The 20,307-nt window shown below is 48.6% G+C and overlaps 1 protein-coding gene across 1 annotated transcript in view; it reads right to left on the reverse strand.

Annotated features, from left to right (window-relative positions):
* Window positions 1-18,388, reverse strand: part of LOC140425566 (uncharacterized) — a 65,598-nt gene extending 47,210 nt beyond the window's left edge. The window contains exons 1-2 of the mRNA XM_072510001.1: window positions 18,264-18,388; window positions 18,054-18,159 (exon numbers count right to left, since the gene is read on the reverse strand). Of these exons, the coding sequence (XP_072366102.1) occupies window positions 18,054-18,159; window positions 18,264-18,361 (204 nt within the window). The 5' untranslated portion in view covers window positions 18,362-18,388. The remainder of the gene's footprint in view (window positions 1-18,053; window positions 18,160-18,263) is intronic.
* Window positions 18,389-20,307: the final 1,919 nt, after the last annotated feature.

Below are 20,307 nucleotides of genomic sequence, written 5' to 3' on the forward strand. Positions count from 1 at the left end.
CTCTCGCTGGCGGGTAGAGTGCAGTCGGTCAAAATGGTGGTCCTTCCGAGGTTTCTGTTTGTGTTTCAGTGCCTTCCCATCGTGATCACTAAGGCCTTTTTTAAGAGAGTAGGCAGGAGTATTATGGGGTTTGTGTGGGCGAATAAGACCCCGAGAGTAAGGAGAGGGTTCCTGGAACGCAGTAGGGACCGAGGAGGGTTGGCGCTGCCAAACCTGGGGAGCTACTACTGGGCAGCAAATGTGGCGATGATCCGCAAGTGGGTTATGAAGGGAGAGGGGGCGGCATGGAAGAGGATGGAGATGGCGTCCTGTAAAGGAACGAGCCTGGGGGCGTTGGTGACGGCACCGCTGCCGCTCTCGCCGACAAAGTATACCACGAGCCCGGTGGTGGCGGCAACGCTAAGGATCTGGGGCCAGTGGAGACGGCACCGGGGTGTAATGGGAGCATCGGTGTGGTCCCCGATCAGGGGTAACCACCGATTTGTCCCGGGGAAGATGGATGGGGGGTTCCAGAGCTGGCATCGGGCGGGGATTGGAAGAATGGGGGACCTGTTCATCGACGGGACGTTTGCGAGCCTAGGGGCAGTGGAGGAGAAGTTTGAGTTACCCCCGGGAAATGCCTTTAGATATATGCAGGTGAGGGCTTTTGTGAGGCGACAGGTGAGGGAATTCCCGTTGCTCCCGGCACAAGAAGTTCAAGATAGGGTGATCTCGGGTGTATGGGTTGGGGAGGGCAAGGTGTCGGAAATACACCAGGAGTTGAAAGAAGAGGGGGAAGCACTGGTAGAAGAGTTGAAGGATAAATGGGATAAGAAGCTGGGGGAGGAGATCGAGGAAGGTCTGTGGGCTGATGCCCTAGGTAGGGTTAATTCCTCCTCCTCGTGTGCCAGGCTCAGCCTGATAAAATTTAAGGTGGTCCACAGAGCGCACTTGATGGGGGCGAGGTTGAATAGGTTCTTTGGCGTAGAGGACAGATGTGGAAGGTGCTCAGGGAGCCCGGCGAACCATGTCCATATGTTTTGGTCATGCCCAGCACTGGAGGAGTTCTGGAGAGGAGTGGTGGGAGCAATATCTCAGGTGGTGAAAGCCCGGGTCAAGCCAAGCTGGGGGCTAGCAATATTTGGAGTAGTGGATGAACCGGGAGTGCAGGAGGCGAAAGAGGCCGGCATTCTGGCCTTTGCGTCCCTAGTAGCCCGGCGAAGAATCTTGCTAATGTGGAAGGAGGCGAAGCCCCCCAGCCTGGAGGCCTGGATAAATTATATGGCTGGGTTCATAAAGTTGGACAGGATTAAGTTCGCCTTGAGAGGGTCTGCGCAGGGGTTCTACAGGCGGTGGCAACCGTTCCTAGACTATCTCACGGAGCATTAGAGGAAGGTCGGTCAGCAGCAGCAGCAACCTTGGGGGGGGGGGGGGGGGTTGGGGGGACGTCCTGGGAGGGGGGGGGGGGTGAAAGGGGGGACTGCCTGGGAGGATGGATGAGCAAGAGATAACATGAAGGGTTGGGGAAACTGGCACGCACGGGTGAGGGCCAGTGTACAAAGCTGTGTAAATATCTAATTTTGCCATGTATATATCTTGCTCTGCGCGATTTCTCGTTTTTTTGTTTTGTTACGAGTTGTGTTAAAAAACTTTAATAAAACTGTATCAATGTCTGGTCTGAAAGACCGTCCCGCAATTCATTACATTCCGTACATAAACACCTCGTCACATTTTTACAGCCACTGGCTCTCCATCCAGGTTCCTTCTGGTTTGATGGTCGCCAGTAACGGGATGTCATCTTGGTGAGTGGTGATGGGCCGAGTCTATCGGCATCATCCGAGCCATAGTCATCTTACAACACTTATTAAGGCATCCAATGATTATACAATATACAATTACACGTATTATCAATCATGCATCAGGTAAAACCCCATGACCGAGCTATGAGAGCTAACTCTGAGCTGAATCCTGCTTTAGGATTTATATCCCCTTATAGTTGTACTGACTAGCAGCTATCCCCGATCCTTGTCATTTGTGTGTACGTGTTGTGATTTGTAAACTGTGCACGGAAATCAATTGTAAATTCATCCATCTCGCAGACCAGTGTCGATGGACTCTTTGTATCGTTCTTTCCACAAGTCCAATCACCGTGAACCATAGCTGTCGCTACTCAGGAAGGTAACACAATAGCTGTATCCGTGTGTTCCACTACCTCCAAGGCATCGGACTACCTTGGGGTAGCAGCACCGTAGAAGCTTCCTCATGTCCCTTAGAAACAGCACACAACTCAGTCCATCAGCGACCAAAAAGGTTTTTATCCCTCACTGGTATTTTTTTTTTAAGGAAGTGCTTTCCGTTTCTCATTGGAATGGAAAATTATGATATCATGTACTATCCAATGATTATCTAGCTTTATGAATTGCAGAAGCTTCAATCAATCCTGTTTCTATTCCTGACTTCCTCACACTAACGTCTAACATTGTACTGAACCAAGTAGTCTGTCAGCCCTGGCTTACATGAGACAATACTCAGTTTTCTTCAAATCCCTTTTGTCCGTTATCATTTTCCTTACAGCATGGAGTGTATACTTGCCATTATTTGTTTGTTTGTTTTTTTACTTTGCAATAGCACCACTTGCACATTTAATACAGTCAACTTTTGGGGTTACAACCCAATTGAATCCATACATAAACAGTCCCTAACAACTTACAGGACATTTCGTCCGTAATAACTATTACACTCTCCAATGCAATATTGTTTGTTGCATTGGCCACAAATTTCCCACCGTGGCATCAAGCTGCCAAAATTCCTAAGCTATCGGCATTTAAAATACGGGGGTTCCTCGTCAGTCGCGGCTGTTTGCTGAAACCCTGAATAGCTCCACCGCGTAGTACATACCCCGTGGAGACCACAGATCATCCATCAGCTAATGTCCAGTTCAAAATGTCTGACCGGAGGTTTCACTATTCAGTAATAACTTGATATTTTGATTTGTTTCTAACCCGTAAAGTTTCTTCGTGGCTCTGTCATTTAAGTCCCTCAAATATGTAGCCAATTGTATCATTAGTTTCCCCCCAATACTGTCTAAAACATTCTTCTCTGGAGAGTAGTTCTCGTTCTTCGTCTGTGTTACTTTTGCTTCATCTGAAAACCAAATGAACAGGTCAAAGGCGGAGAGGGCCCTATTTCTTAATTTGTATCTTTCTACTCTTGTTTGGATGTTCCAGAAGTGCCCTCTCCAGAACTTCCGGATTTCCATTTAATTCCTTTTTTTCCCTCATCATTGACGTACATCATACGATTAAGGCCTGTTAAGCCTCCTCCTCCTATCGTTGCACCCGAGTGAGACTCGAAGAATCTCAAACTTCTCCTCTTTTGCTAACTCAGCGATCCAAGCGGGTTGAAACTTTCCCTGATACATGTCGGATATTGCTACTGCATTTACTTTAATTTCTTTAATTTTGATTACGACCGGATTTTTATGAAAGTAATTTCCAACCATGACATTTTCACTTTATCATCTGTCCTATCGATGCTGCTAACTGGTTTCAATTCCCTGGCATCCCGCTCCACTGATTACATAATACTAGTAAGTGCAGTTATCCCCTGCCACTCACAACCAAATATTCCTTTTCCCTTGTCCGAGGGGTTTGGGGATATGATCTATCCTGTGGCACGGCATCATTGCAGTGATACAGTCTCTAAACGCTGTTAGGCTAATTTTACGTCCCCGGGTCATCCCGACATCTCTTAAACTACGTACTCCCTCACTAATTGGTACCACAAGTTGGTCACTTCTCCACAATCCTGCACATCCTTTCCCAATCACTTCGTCCTCAGCTTGGTTTTCTCTGCAGTAATTACAATTTATCATTATCACACCATCCCATGGTCAAAATCTATCTTGTGGTCACAAACTTCAATCATCAGTGTTGCCTGATGTTTCACAAAACAATCATGACAAACTGAATTCCCCAAATTTCCCTGGGAGCCGAAGCATTTCCCCATTTCTGTTGTTCTAAATGCAATATCAACTCACCTGAATGCTCTATATCTGCCATTCTCCTAGGTCTCATATGATTACTCCTTGTCCAAACTACTGGGCTACAAAATGTGCCACATCCTTGACATGATGTTTCATTATGTTGACAATGAATCATTTTAAACTGAGGTCCATTAATAACAGCCAGTGGCCTATCATCCCATATTCCCAACTCCTTACTGATTATGTTTATTTGTTTGCTTCCGATAGGTTGCTTATGGATTATAATAATCCCTCTGTTATTATTGAATTGGGTTGGATGTTTTAGTTCTGATACAATTCCTTTGCTCCAGATGCCACCGATTCTCTAATTCAACGTCCCCCGTGCTGCTATCAACTTTGATTAAAAAGTACAAATTACTTTTGCTGCTCCTAGGAAAAAGAGGGCCTGCATACTCTAATGACCATTCTTCCATCGGTGTCTCAGTTTTTTGTTTTATGCTACTCCCTGTTTCTCCACCATTTTCTTTCCTGAATTAAAAAAAAAATGGATGCCCATCTGGCTTGTTCCTCGTCCTCCTTAACTTTACGACCATCCGTATATACCACCCAAGCATTTACCAACTCTGTTCTGCTAACTGATTTATCAAGTTTCTGTCCCTTTTTAATGTTATGAATAAACATTAAGGCAGCGTTTAAAAGAATGATTTCCCATCTATCCCATCGAGCTGTATTTGTGCCTTGCTGGCAACCCTGTCTCTTGGTCAACTCTGTCAATTCTAAAAATTCAGTTGTGACATAACTTTTCTCCCCGGCTGGTAAATTTTCAATCTCTGCTATCCTTTTTGTTATGGCTGCCAGACATTTCGCGATGTCCAAAAACTTTTGTTCAGCCCTTGCCCAATTTCCTGTCAATGTTTGATAGGTGTCTGAGTACTATGATTAGCAAGCACCATACCATATCCATTTGCGTACAGATCAAATTTAATGCCCAAATCATCCTCTTCATGTCTCTCCTCTAATGGCCCGGATGTTGCTACAGCTGTTTTTAACTGGTCCAAACTCCTCTGTGCTTCACTGGTCCACCTAAAATCCCCTTTCAAAGTTTCATGAATGGGCCTAGCATAAAGACTAAAGTCTTCCACTACTGGTCTCAAATACCTCAAAATTCCCATGATTTGCTAAACCCCGTTGCGTGAAACGGGCGCTGCGATCCTAGCAGCTTTCTCTCTCATCCCAACACTGGCTTCCCTACCTGCCCTTGACACAGAATACCCCAGATAGTCGACTTCGCTCCTGCCAATCTGGCATTTCTTTAATCCTATCTTAAATCCTGCTTCATTAAGTGTTTTAATAATTTTGGTCACTCTTTCAACATGTGTCCCCCTGATCATCATCACCAATTAACACATCATCAATATATACTAAAGCCACATCATCTTTAATCAGCTCCCTTACTATTGCCTGAAAGTAGTTTGGGGAATTAACATATCCTTGTGGCAATTTACAGTATACATAATGTTTAGTGCCAAAGGTAAATGCTGTCTTTTCCCTGCTGTCTGGGTCTAACAGAACACTCCACAATCCGTTGGCTAAATCTATACTAGTTAAATAAGTTTTGCCTGCCACCTTCTCCAATGTAGTTTGTAGATTTATTAAATACCGTTTATCCTTCTCTTTTTTTTTTGTGACCTTATTTAATGCTTTGTAATTCGTTACCATTCTAAATGTACCAGCAGGCTGGCTAACTACCTGAAGTAGGCTATTCGGCGATGCATATGTGACTTCTTGTATGATTCCCTGCTGTTCTAACTCTTTGATCATTATCTCCAGCTCGCATTTGGCACCTCGGGTCAAGGGATATTGCTTTTATGGCCTGTATCAGTCTTCCTGGATTGTGTGCTGGAATTGTGTGCTGATTAACCCTGTGCCATTCTTTCTATTGCTAGGTTTGCTTTCCTTATTTCCTCTACGTTATCAATTGATTTTAATATCTTAATTTTTTTATTTCTGCATCTATTTTTATTAATCTTTCCCTGCCATCAGATTCCCATTTCCTGATACTGCAAGTAATACTCCTAATCTAAGTTCCGGTCCCATATCTTTATTCCCTAAAGCTCCGTCTGCAATGTAGTTCACATTCTAAACTTCATTTCTTCAGCTAGTGACTTTCTTGCAACTCAGCGGGCACTAGAACCCGGTGGAGCTGTGCCATATCACTTCCACCGACTACCTCCTAATACTGGTCTCATTGGTACCCGTGTTTCTAGCCTCTTACTGCCACAATGCCCCTCTCCACTATCCCAATATAACACAAGGGCATGTTTTGATTAATTTTTCCTTGAAAGCAGTATCCTCCTACAGTCCCCATGCTACCTGCTCTCGGGACTGCCTACCCCCCTGGGGTCAGTGCTTGCAGCGTCCCTTCAAGTTCTGAGTGCTTATACACCAAGGCCCTACAGTAGTCGAATAGTCCCCAGTACTTGCCTAACCACCCTTACGGTTTGGAGATTGGGCATCTCTAAAATGGCCTTCTTCCTTTCTACTGGGATCTTCCTTTCCCCCTGTGTAATCTTAAAATAAAGTTAAAAATCTATAGTTTTTGCTATATGAAAATCCCCGAATCTTAAATTTGATGTGTAGTGAGTTTACAAAGAAAATACTGAATTCTCTACAAATTTTGGAACACAAAACAAACTTTTTAAATGTAGGTACATCATGGCTGCCTCCAACAAATGAGCTCATGGACCCAGCCCACACCGAATGCCTAGTCTTTGCATTTCAATTTTAGATTCCTTTGTTCTCTCCCCCTTTTTTTTTAAGCAGCCAAGACTATGCCGAGTTCAACCAATCATTCACAAATCCCAATTTATTCATTTTTGATTTTGCTTTTTGTTTACTTCCCGAGAATTGTGTTCTAAATAACTTCCACAATGTTAATCATTATTACTGATTTTCTAAAGAACTTTCAAATACTTACCCCGTTTTAAATCTCATTTTAACTGCCCCTGTATACCTCCTAATTGATGTGTAACTTCGTTTTGCAAAACACAACATTTTAAAAAACTAGGAATACCAGAGGAAGTTCACAAATTCTTATTAAACACGCACACTCAATCATCCACCGAGACCTCCACTCAAACAAAAGGAATTCAAAGCATTATACTTTCATTCATCTCAACCAACTGGACAATAAAAGTTTGAATTTACACAAAACACAATGTGTTTTTTTCTCTCTGCTCCAATACGGTTCTGAATTTTCCAAGTCTCTGGTTCCCCCTAGTGGCCATTCATCTCCCAACTTTTTCACTCATAATCCCTAAAACAAAATCTATTTTAGCCAATTGTAATTGTATGGAATTGAATTGTCTCCAGAACATTCCATCAGCGGTCTTAACTGAATTGTCTCTGTGACATTCCCTCAACCCGTTAAAGACCTTAACCGAATTAAAGTGTCATTTAATATAACCAATTTTTAATTTTCAACCCACATGAAACTGAATTACCAGGCAATATTACCTCAGTTACCAACTGAATTATTACCCCGTATTCCCGCAGTCACGTTTTAACCCTCAGCCTACATCGACTGAAATTAAGTTTTCTAATCCGCCAGACTGACCTTTTGATTTCGTCAAACGATCTTACCCGACCATAGGCGAGTGACCAAACCCGCTTCGGACTACGAGGCAGGGGAAAACTGATGTGGTCCTTTATAATCTACTCACACCGTGGGCCCATTTCCCTTCTCTCCGTCCAAGGCTGGTATAATTCTGATTTTGCGGATAGTCGGGAATTCGCCCTCGAAATCCCACCCGCTGCCACCAAATGACGATATTGAGTTCTTCCTGGCCCCAGTCTGGTCTCAGTCAAAGGCTAAGTCGGATTGTAAGTATTGATTTATTTTATTTCAAATAGCTTGCAAGCTCCACTCACTCTGATAAAAAGGCAGGAGACAAAATGTCTCGTGAACTTCCAGAGCGAGCGAGACAAAGGAAGCACAGCATCTGGTTTCACACACACATGGATTCAGCATCGAGTTTCACATACCCACGACCAAATAAGGTAACGGTGACAAATACAAGATTCTCATAGGTCTTTCTCACACATTCCTTGACCTGGCCATATAAGCTGACCCTGAGGCCCCTCTTACCCAGCATCCTCTGCAGCATCCTCTGCACAAAGAACCGGTCCTGATGGCTGCCCATCCCCCTTCTTCATGCTTTGCAAAATCCCAGTTACAGGCAATTACAGACTGCCCCCCATTTTCTCCAGCCTAAGCTAGAGATGTTTAAAAGTCCGCTAACCTAACTCCTCTAATCACCTGTATTAGTATCTACTCCTAACTTTACCTAACAACCTATAGCTACTTATCCACTTTCTAGTACCTTGCTCTTTTGCTCCATTCCTCATAATGGAAGAAATGCCGACCTTTGAGCAAAACAGAAAAACTGGACCGCCGTTTGCTAGTTTAGAAGAACATAAAACACTCCTGAACAGTTCTTGAAGATCACAAATGGAGTTTCCGAATGATGAAATTGCCACTCAGCTAGTGACTCCTGTTTCAATTAGATTGTATTTTCTATTATGCAACTACTTTCTTTGGAAATGATTCTAGAAGTAAATCAATTTCCTTTACTGCCACTCCTATGCCATTCATACCTCGGGAACAGGAACAATGCAGGAACTGTGCATCCACAGTCACTCTGAGTGCACCAGCATGATTTTAAAGCTATTGCATGCTCATAGTTTACAACAATGAATTTACCAATTCCATGCAGGAGAGGTCTGTATGCTAAATGTGCAAAGGCAACTTGCATGAGCATGCAGATCAAAATGGCACAAGGTGCCTGTGTGACAGCGACAGTTACTGTTTGTGTTTTCCATCAATAAGATTGAGAGGCGGTACAACGAGCGAAATGCCCTTTGCTTTCAGAAACACAACCATCGCTTTATTTACTTTCAAGGATTGGTCCCTTCATTGAGCATGCCACCAAAGCCAATGTAAGTGGGGGTACCCTCTCCATATTCAAGCAATAAATCCAAAAGTCTGCACTGGCAACCATTTGCTGTAGATTATATCTGACAGATTTTTGGCACTTTTAGGTAATTGATGCCAAAATTCAGTGTGTGTTCCGCCAACAACAATTTTTCACTTGATATAGGCTTTGTCTATTTAATGTTCTTGGACTCTCTTTCCCAGACATATTCTATCATTGCCCACTTTTTCTATAATGTGCACATCAGCCAACCATGCCTTGACAACAAACTCATCCCCACAGTACGATTTCTATGGATACCCAGCAGCCTTCCTCAAAAGTAAATCAAATTAAAGTAGTTACTTTCTTACTTTTTCTACATCATGTGTCGCTGCATTGTGAAGGCCCTGTGACAAAGTCATGGAGTCATTATGGCATAGGGGCCATTCAGCCCATCTGGTCGCATGCCAGCTCTCTGTAGAGCAATCCAATCTGTCACATTCCCCCTCTCTATCCCCAGAGCCCTGCAAGTTGATTTCCCTCATTAACCCATCCAATTTCCTTCTGGAATCATTGACCCCTGTAGGCAGTGAGTTTCAGGTCAGAGTTTTACAGGCCAGAAAGAGGCCCTTCAGCCCACTGTGTCCATGCCAGCCATCAAACACCTATCTATTCCAATCCCATTTTCCAATACTTGGTCTGAGCCTTGTATGCTATGGCATATCAAGTGGTCATCTAAATCAGGCACTGTCAAACTCAGGGGCGCGATCCGAGGGTGGGTCGTGGGCAGGTGTCGGGAGGGTCGCGGAGCCGTCCGTCGCGGCGCTCCCGATCGCACAAATCCGCGCGCAACAGCCAGCTTTTAATAATGCCGGCTGCGAGGGGCCTTCAAAATGGCCAGGAACAGATTTTTAAAATTTGGCCATACTGCGCATGCACACCGATGATCGGGCACGCGTGCGCAGTGCGGCCGCATTTTTTTAATATGGTCGCAGCCTTTTTCTTCAGATTCGGAGGGACAAAGGGACCTTTGGGGCCAAAGCGACCCAAAACCATTTCCTCCATTTTTGTCAGCAACAAACAAAGTAAGAGAAAATGGTGGGTCGTGCAGGTCGGCCGGCATAGGTCACAAAGGTCGGCCGGCATAGGTCGCGAAGGTTGGCCGGCATAGGTCACAAAGGTCGGCTGGCGTGGGCCGCAAAGGTCGGCCGGCATAGGTCGCGAAGGTTGGCCGGGTTGGGTCCCAAAGTTTGGCCGATTGGTAAAAATGGGTCCCCGGAAAAAAAGTTTGAAAAACACTGATCTAAATGCTTCTTAAATGTCGTGAGAGCTCCTGCCTCTACCACCCTTTCAGGCAGTGAATTCCAGATTCCCACCACCTTCTGGGTGAAAAAGGTTCTCCTCAAATTCCCTCTAAATCTCCTCATTACCACTCGGTCCGTAAAATAATTCTTCTTCACATCCACCTCGCATCATTTATGCAAAACTGTAAATCTGTGTCCCTTCGTCCTTCTACCATCAGCTGATAGGAACGGCTTTTGTTTCTGTCAACCTTCTCCAAACCTACCCTTGCAGCTAAACTCCCTCATCCCCGGAAACATTCCGACAATTCTGCACATTCTCAAGGACCTTCCGAAAGTGTGGTTACCAGAATTGGATTCAGTACTCAAGATGTGACCTAACCCAAGCTTCATAAAGATTCTGCATTAAACTCCCTGCTGGTAGTACTCAATACCTCTAGTTATGAAAGCCAAGATTCTATATGGTTTGCTCTCTCAATTACTCTCAAATAGTCCTGCCACCTTCAAAGATCTATGCAAGTGACACTCTGTTCTTGTACACTCTTTTAAAACTGTGCCATTCAGTCTATAAAGTCTCTCCATTTCCATTCTTCCAAAATATGTCACCTCACTATTCTCTGTATTAAATTCCACCTGCCACTTGGCTGCCTATTTTGTTAGTCTATACATGTCCTGTTACAGTCAATTGGTATCATCCTCACTGCCAAACCTCCAAGTTTAGTATCATTGACAACATTTTGAAAATTTACTTTGTATTCTAATATCCAAATCATTTATATGTTATTATATGGGCCACTTACCTTCATCAATTGAGGCATAGATTATAAAAGCAGGAAGGTCGTGTTAGAGTTATGTAGAACATTGGTGAGGCCACAGCTGGAGTACTGTGTGCAATTCTGGTCGCCACATTACAGGAAGGATGCGATTGCACTGGAGGGGGTGCACAGGTGATTCACCAGGATGATGCCTGGGTTGGAACCTCTAAGTTACGAAAGAGGTTGGATAGGCTTGGGTTGTGTTCGCTGGAGCAGAGAAGATTGAGGGGTGACTTGTTTGAGGTGTACAAGATTATGAGGGGCATGGACAGGGTGGATAGGGAGCAGCTGGTCCTCTTATTTGAAGGGTCAGTTACAAGGGGACACAAGTTCAAGGTCAGGAGCAGGAGGTTTGGGAGGGAGGGGATTTGAGGAAAGGATTTTTAAAATTACAGAAGGGCCACAGAGATGTTTTCACATGTGGGAAAAGCCATTATGTCATTAATAGAATTATAGAGCTCCAACAACACAAAAAGGGGCCATTCGGCCCATCGCTTCTGCACCGACCCTCTGAAAAGAGCACCCTACCTAGGCCCACGCCCCCACCCTATCCCCCGTAACCCCACCTATCCTTTTGGTCACTAAGGGTAAATCCGCCTAACCGGCACAACATTGGATTGTGGGAGGAAACCCACGCCGACACGGGGAGAAAGTGCAAACTCCGCACAGTCACCCAAGGCTGGAATTAAACCTGGGTCCTTGGCACTCTGAGGCAGCAGTGCTAAAAACTGTGCCACTGTACCTCCTAATAAAATCAATAAGGAATTCAGAGAAATGCCTTTACCTAGAGAGTGGTGAGAATGTGGAACTCACTACTCGATGGAGTAGTTGAGCCTAGGGGACGCCACGCATTCAAAGGGACGCCACGCAAAGCGAGAAGAAGATAAGGAGGTTTGACAGAGTTAAATGATGAGAAAAGGATAATGTGGAGTACAGAAGCCGGCACAGGCCTATTGTGTCAAATGGCCCGTTTCTGCCCAGTACAAAATTATATGTGATATCTGTGGTAGTATGCATTAGGGGTCATGTGGGACTGTGAAGCCATGATGTCATTGGCTGACAGATCCCGGGTCCTGGTTGGACGTTGACCTCTAGCTCCGCCCTGAAGGCGGAGTATAAGTACCTGGAGTCCTCCCCCGCAGGCAGTCTACTACTGAACTGCGGGGGAACAGTCACGCTTAATAAAGCCTCATCGACTTCACTCTATTCGTCTCTCGGAGTCTTTGTGCGCTACAATTTATTAAGCGTGACTAAAAGACTATGGAGCTCAGGATCATCCCGGAATGCCTGAGGATCAGCCCCCACGCAGTGAACGCGGCAGCAGCTTTCAAGCACTGGCAGACTTGTTTTGAGGCCTACCTCAGAACGGCCACCGGCCGGGTCACAGAAGACCAAAAACTCAAGGACCTGCACTCGAGGTTAAGCACGGAGATTTTCTCTCTCATCGAAGACGCAGAGGATTTTGACGGCGTTCGCAGCACTAAAAAGTCTCTATGTCCGCCCAGTAAACCAGATCTACGCTCGCTATCAACTCGCAACGAGACGGCAAAGTCCCGGAGAATCGATAGATGAATTCTACGCCGCGCTACTAATTTTGGGACGAGCCTGCAGCTGCCCGTCGGTGAACGCAAATGAACACACGGACATGTTAATGCGCGATGCTTTTGTGGCAGGTATGAACTCCTCCCAAATCCGCCAAAGACTTCTAGAAAAAGAGTCGCTAGGACTCTCAGAGGCACGGGCCCTAGCAGCCTCCCTAGACGTAGCCGCGCGAAATACCCGTGCCTACGGCCCCGACCGCGCGGCAGCCCATTGGGCTCCGTACGTACCCGTCGCGACAAACCCCCCCCCCCCCCGGACACCCCACAGGCTTGCGCGGTCCAAACGCCAAGTCGCACCGGGGGCGCCCGCTGCTATTTCTGCGGCCAGGCGAAACACCTCCGGCAGCGCTGCCCGGCCCGCGCAGCGATCTGTAAGAGCTGCGGGGAAAAGGGCCATTTCGCGGCTGTGTGCCGGTCCCGCGAGGTCGCCGCTGTCCCGGGAGAACAGGGAGCCCTGCACGCCGTTTACGCTCCCCAACCCCCCCCCCAGCGCCCCATGTACGACCCGCAGGCGCAGCCACTCTGGGTCCCGACCACCGCTGTCCCGGGAGAACAGGGAGCCCTGCACGCCGCTTACGCTCCCCAACCCCCCCCCCCCCCCCCCCCCCCGCGCCCCATGTATGACCCACCGGCGCTACCACTTTGGGTCCCGACCACCGCTCTCCCCGGAGAAGAGGGAGTTCTGCGCGTCTCTAACGCCCCCTAACCCCCCCCCCCCCCGTGCCCCACGTATGACCCGCCGGCGCTACCAATTTGGGTCCCGACCACCGCTGTCCCCAGAGAAGAGGGAGCCCCGCCCGTTCCTAACGCTCCCCAACCCCCCCAGCGCCCCATGTGCGACCCGCAGACGCCGCCATTTTGGGTCCCGGCCACCACGAGGGGAGGAAGGGCGCCGCCATCTTGGACCACCCCAGACCTGTACGACGCATGGGGGCGGCCATTTTGTCCACCCCCGCCGCCATCTTGTGACCCCCCAGCCATGTGCGATGCATGGGGGCAGCCATCTTGTTCACCCCCGACACCATCTTGGACGGCAACAACGGACCCCAGTGTCGACGGCTCCACGGGGTTCGAAGAAGACGCTCAACTACTACAACCACGTCTCGCTTCAATGACGCTGGACCAAGCTCGGCCCCGGACACTCCAGACGACGACGACAACGGTGCTGATAAACGGGCACGAGACACCATGCCTAGTCGACTCCGGGAACACGGAGAGCTTTATCCACCCCGACACGGTAAGACGCTGTTCTTTGACCACCCATCCCAGCGCACAAAAGATTTCCCTAGCTGCAGGATCCCACTCCGTACAGATCAAAGGCTTCTGCATAGTTACCCTAACGGTGCAAGGGAGGGAGTTCAAAAACTACAGGCTCTACATCCTTCCCCAACTCTGCGCCCCCACATTACTGGGATTAGACTTCCAGTGCAATCTACAGAGCCTAACCTTCAAATTCGGTGGCCCAATACCCCCACTCACTATCTGCGGCCTCGCAACCCTCAAGGTGCAACCCCCGTCCTTGTTTGCAAACCTCACCCCGGATTGCAAACCCGTCGCCACTAGGAGCAGACGGTACAGCGCCCAGGACCGGACCTTCATTCGGTCCGAAGTCCAGCGGCTACTAAAGGAAGGCATAATCCAGGCCAGCAATAGTCCCTGGAGAGCACAGGTGGTAGTAGTAAAGACAGGGGAGAAGCAAAGGATGGTCATAGACTATAGCCAGACCATCAAAAGGTACACACAACTAGACGCGTACCCTCTCCCCCGCATATCCGACATGGTCAATCGGATTGCCCAATATAAGGTCTTCTCCACCGTGGACCTCAAGTCCGCCTACCATCAGCTCCCCATCCGCCCAAGTGACCGCAAGTACACAGCCTTCGAGGCAGACGGGCGATTATACCATTTCCTAAGGGTCCCATTTGGCGTCACAAACGGGGTTTCGGTCTTCCAACGAGAGATGGACCGAATGGTTGATGAACACGGGTTGCGGGCCACGTTCCCGTATCTCGACAATGTAACCATCTACGGCCACGATCAGCAGGACCACGACGCCAACCTCCAAAAATTCCTCCAGACCGCTAAAGCCTTGAACCTCACGTACAACGTGGACAAGTGCGTTTTTAACACCAACCGGCTAGCCATCCTGGGCTACGTAGTGCGCAATGGGATAATAGGCCCCGACCCCGAACGTATGCGCGCCCTCATGGAATTTCCCCTCCCGCACTGCTCAAAAGCCCTAAAACGCTGCCTGGGGTTCTTTTCATACTACGCCCAGTGGGTCCCCCAGTACGCAGACAAGGCCCGCCCCCTAATACAGACCACGACCTTCCCCCTGTCGACAGAGGCTTGCCAGGTCTTCAGCCGCATCAAAGCGGATATCGCAAAGGCCACGATGCGCGCCATCGACGAGTCCCTCCCCTTCCAGGTCGAGGGCGACGCCTCCGACGTAGCTCTAGCGGCCACCCTTAACCAAGCGGGCAGACCCGTGGCCTTCTTCTCCCGAACCCTCCACGCTTCAGAAATCCGCCACTCCTCAGTGGAAAAGGAAGCCCAAGCCATAGTGGAAGCTGTGCGACATTGGAGGCATTACCTGGCCGGCAGGAGATTCACTCTCCTCACGGACCAACGGTCGGTAGCCTTCATGTTCGATAATGCACAGCGGGGCAAAATCAAAAACGACAAGATCTTAAGGTGGAGGATCGAGCTCTCCACCTTCAACTACGAGATCTTGTATCGTCCCGGAAAGCTGAACGAGCCGTCCGATGCCCTATCCCGCGGCACATGTGCCAATGCACAAATTAACCGCCTCCAAACCCTCCACGAGGACCTCTGCCACCCGGGGGTCACTCGGTTTTACCACTTTAGCAAGTCCCGCAACCTCCCATACTCTTTAGAGGAGGTCCGTACAGTCACAAGGAACTGCCACATCTGCGCAGAGTGCAAACCGCATTTTTTCAGGCCGGATGGTGTGCACCTGATTAAGGCTTCCCGCCCCTTTGAACGCCTTAGTCTGGGTTTCAAAGGACCCCTCCCCTCCACCGACCGCAACATATACTTCCTTAATGTGGTGGACGAGTACTCCCGCTTCCCATTCGCCATCCCCTGTTCTGACATGACCGCGGCAACAGTCATTAAAGCCCTGAACACCATATTCACACTGTTCGGTTGCCCCGCATACGTCCACAGCGACAGGGGGTCCTCCTTCATGAGTGACGAGCTGCGCCAGTTCCTGCTCAGCAACGGTATAGCCTCGAGCAGGACGACCAGCTACATCCCCCGGGGGAACGGGCAAGTAGAGAGGGAGAACGGCACGGTCTGGAAGACCGTCCTACTGGCCCTACGGTCCAGGGACCTCCCAGTTTCACGGTGGCAGGAGGTCCTCCCGGACGCCCTCCACTCCATCCGGTCGCTACTGTGTACTAGCACTAACCAAACGCCTCATGAGCGCCTCCTTGTCTTCCCCAGGAAGTCCTCCTCTGGAACGTCGCTGCCGACCTGGCTGGCGGCCCCAGGACCCATCTTGCTCCGAAAGCATGTGCGGGCGCACAAGTCGGACCCGTTGGTCGAAACGGTTCACCTCCTCCACGCGAACCCGCAGTACGCTTACGTGGAGTACCCCGACGGCCGACAGGACACGGTCTCCCTGCGAGATCTGGCGCCCGCCGGCAACACACACACCCCCGACACCAATCACCCAACCCCCCCCCCCTTCCTGCCACCGCCGCACCCCGCGACCGCCCCCTTCCCAGGAGGATCAGTCCTCCTCCCAGGCCCGACCAGGAATGAAGCCCAAGCTGAAACCGTAAGGCTCCCGGAGACGACAACACCGGAACAAGCACCACCACCACCACCGGGGCCGAGGCGATCGACACGGACGACCAGACCGCCCGACCGACTCGTGGCGTCGATCTAACAGTACAATATGTGGACTTTTAACGAGAACATTTTGTCTTTTCCTGACGATTACTGTAAATAGTTTGAAACAAAAAAAAACCTTGTACATACTGTAATAACATGCAAAAGTTTTCCTCCCAGGACCAGCCTTGTAAACCCTTACCACCATGCGAAGCATCACCCCGCCGGGTTCATTTTTAACAAGGGGTGAATGTGGTAGTATGCATTAGGGGTCATGTGGGACTGTGAAGCCATGATGTCATTGGCTGACAGATCCCGGGTCCTGGTTGGACGTTGACCTCTAGCTCCGCCCTGAAGGCGGAGTATAAGTACCTGGAGTCCTCCCCCGCAGGCAGTCTACTACTGAACTGCGGAGGAACAGTCACGCTTAATAAAGCCTCATCGACTTCACTCTATTCGTCTCTCGGAGTCTTTGTGCGCTACAATATCAAAATGATCAATAATCCCATCTATTATGCGAACAAAAAATGTGTTTTCCAAATTATACCAGAGTTTTTGCTCACAACCTTTATAAAACTCTGGTTAGGCCACAGTGAGAGTATTGTGCCCCGTTCTGATCACGACACTTTAGGAAAGGTGTGAGAATCCATGAAAGAGTGCGGAGGAGATTTACCAGAATGGTTCCAGGGATGGGGGATTTTGAGAAGCTGGGGTTGTTTTCCTTGGTAGAAGAGGGAAGAAAGGTAGAAATGGACATTATTATGACAGGTTTAAATAAGAAAATCAGGTCTCATTAATTGATGGTACAAGATAGGCTTCAGGACTTTTCTCACAGTGAGTGGCAAAACCCAGAATTCGATGCCTAATAGGGTGGTGGAAGCAGAGACAATTAATGATTTCAAAATTAAACTGGGTGGGTACTTGCGGGAAATGAACTGGCAGAGCCAGGGTGACAGACATGGGACTGACAAGACTTTTCAAAAAATATTTCAATAGACGTGGTGTTGCTGGCTGGCCCAGCATTTGGTGCCCATTCCTAACTGTCCCTGAACTGAGTGGCTTGCTGGGCCACTTCAGAGGACAATTATGGACCAACCGCATTGCTGTGAGTCTGGAGTCACACATAGGCCAGACTGTGTAATGACAGCAGATTTCCTTCCCGAAAGGACATTAGTGAACCAGATGTTTTTTTACGACAACGGTTTCATGGTCACCATTAGGCTTCCAGATTCTATTCCTGACTGTTCTACTCAATGGATCTTTTATTCCCGAACATTTGAAGCATTAAAATAAACTTTCTTGCCTTTATGAGTGGAGGCGGGGGGGGGGGGGGGGGTGAAGAAATCAGATTGTCTTAAGCATATTATCCTATTGTAGGAACACCCAGTGGATCACTGCTGCCCTCCAGAAGGAAGGATTTGAAAACCTGAACTGGAGTTTTGGGTAAAAGCCAATAAGACAGGCAGCAGGCCTGCCAGTGTGGACCATGGGCATTGTCAGCGACAACCCACCAGCCCATCCCTGCACCTGTACAGACGTACCTGTTGAAACTGGTTTGAATAAAGTTGGTTCACCCCAAAGTTATTGCGGATGTTTGGAGTTCTCCACACCTCGTCGACGGTCGAGAAGTAAACTTTCTTTTTGACTCTGCGAACGTAACAACAAAGAAACATCAGCCGGAGATAGGGTTTAGTATTTGAGAAAGCCCCCCCCCCCCCCCCCACCCCAGTGGCTGGAGGTGCTGAGCTTACGCGAGCTGCCGGTTGTCCTGGACTCCGGCCGAGGCGGGCCAGTACTTATTGTAATTGATGGTGAGGTTGTCACAGGCCCCCCTCCAGTCGCTGCCCATGCTGTGCCCGGCCTGGAGCTCCTGTGCGGGTGGTGTGTGGAGAGGCGACACACATTCTTCCCCCCCGCCCCCCCCCCCCCCGCAGCCCCCCCCGTCGACTGGTTCCACTTGGCCAGCCCCCACCCCCTCGCCGGTTGTCAGCGACCCAGGTAACAATTCGTTACCATAGTAACGCAGGACTCATTCCCAACCCTCAACATTCCACCTCCCCCAATGAACAGCACGAAACCTGCCCCCCCCCCCCCCCCCCCAGGGGCTCCCAATCATCCCTTCTCTCTGTGTCTCTTTCATTAACTGTGGATTCCCCCCCCCCCAACAATTAAACACATCAAATCACCATAGCCAATGTGATGCCCCCACTCTATTTAAGGAGGGGGGGGGGGGGGGGGGTCACAAGTCCCCTCTTTTAAGTGAGCTGACAAATTTATCCTTTCAATACTGTAATATTGCCACCCATCACCCATTCCAACCCTGCGGTGCCCACTGTTCACAGAAGACCTCAGGCGCACCGGCAAACACCTTTTCCGAAGCCAGGTTTAGCCTCATGACTGAGTTTATATTTAACTAGCGCATTTCATGAACACAGGGCACCCTGAAGCCAATGGAGCACTAGTTGGAGTGCAGTCACTGTTATAATGTAGGAAAATGCGGCAACCAATTTGCACACAGCAAGCTCCCACCGACAGTAACGTGGCAATGACCAGATAATCTGTTTTTGCGATGTTGATTGAGGGATCAATATTGGACGGGCCATCAGCTATAACTCCCCTGCTCTTCCTCGAAATAGTGCCACGGGATCGTTCATGTCCCAGACAGCTCCCCAATTTAACATTTCATTGGAAAGATGGAGGCCGGCATTCACATCGCTCCCACGGGCAGCGTCCAGCCTTGACCTGTGGATGACCACCTTGGCCAGTTCTAGAAGACTGGGATGTGGCTGTAACGTTTCGGTGTGGGAATGGGCCAAGTGCGGGAGATATTAGTCCTGACAGCAGCAACACAAACTCACCAGTTGTAAAATGTTAACCTGCATCTCCAACACTTTCTCTCTTATCTTGGAGGTATTCACTCATGCTTGTGAACAATTTCACACACTCCACTACAAGAACTTCACAGTTATATAATGTCCTGAAGTAAAAATTCCCCCAAGGTCACAAAAGAGAAACGAGACCAAAGTGCTGGTGAAGATTTTGAAAGGGAGGAAATGGAGAGGTGGAGGGATTTGGAGAATAGGGCAGAGGTGAGGGAAATTGTGCCAATGGTGGAGTGGGAGGGGGTGGGATGGGGGCACACACACAAGGGCCAGAATGAAAAGGGTGTGGCGCTGATAGCGGAGATGGACACGAGCACGAGGGATCTGAGCACAGGTGCTGCAAAATGCCAATAGTTTGGTCAACTGCAAACCTGGAAGATCCAACTGGGGGAATTGGAGTTTGAAAATTAGAGTTGGTACTCTGATTTGCTGACCCATTTTACATTCCACTCTGAATTTGACTGGAATTAGGTGGATTGTGATACATTCTCACCCTTAGCTAACGAGCAAGCATGCAAATAGTGAGTTTAAATAGGATGGTAAGATGATAGGAGGTTAGCAGTGTTGCTTCACAGCTCCAGGGTCCCAGGTTCGATTCCCGGCTTGGGTCACTGTCTGTGCGGAGTCTGCACGTTCTCCCCGTGTCTGCGTGGGTTTCCTCCGGGTGCTCCGGTTTCCTCCCACAATTCCCAAAAGATGTGCCGTTAAGTGAATTGGACATTCTGAATTCTCCCTCCATGTACCCAAACAGGTGCCGGAGTGTGGCGACTAGGAGCTTTTCACAGTAACTTCATTGCAGTGTTAATGTAAGCCTACTTGTGACAATAAAGATTATTATTATTATATCAGTCCTCAATTTCATAATTTTCCCTTCTGATACTCCAATCTCAACCGTGACATTACAAAATGAATA

The sequence above is a fragment of the Scyliorhinus torazame genome, chromosome 6 (assembly GCF_047496885.1).
Source record: "Scyliorhinus torazame isolate Kashiwa2021f chromosome 6, sScyTor2.1, whole genome shotgun sequence".
NCBI classification, from domain to species: Eukaryota; Metazoa; Chordata; class Chondrichthyes; order Carcharhiniformes; family Scyliorhinidae; genus Scyliorhinus; species Scyliorhinus torazame.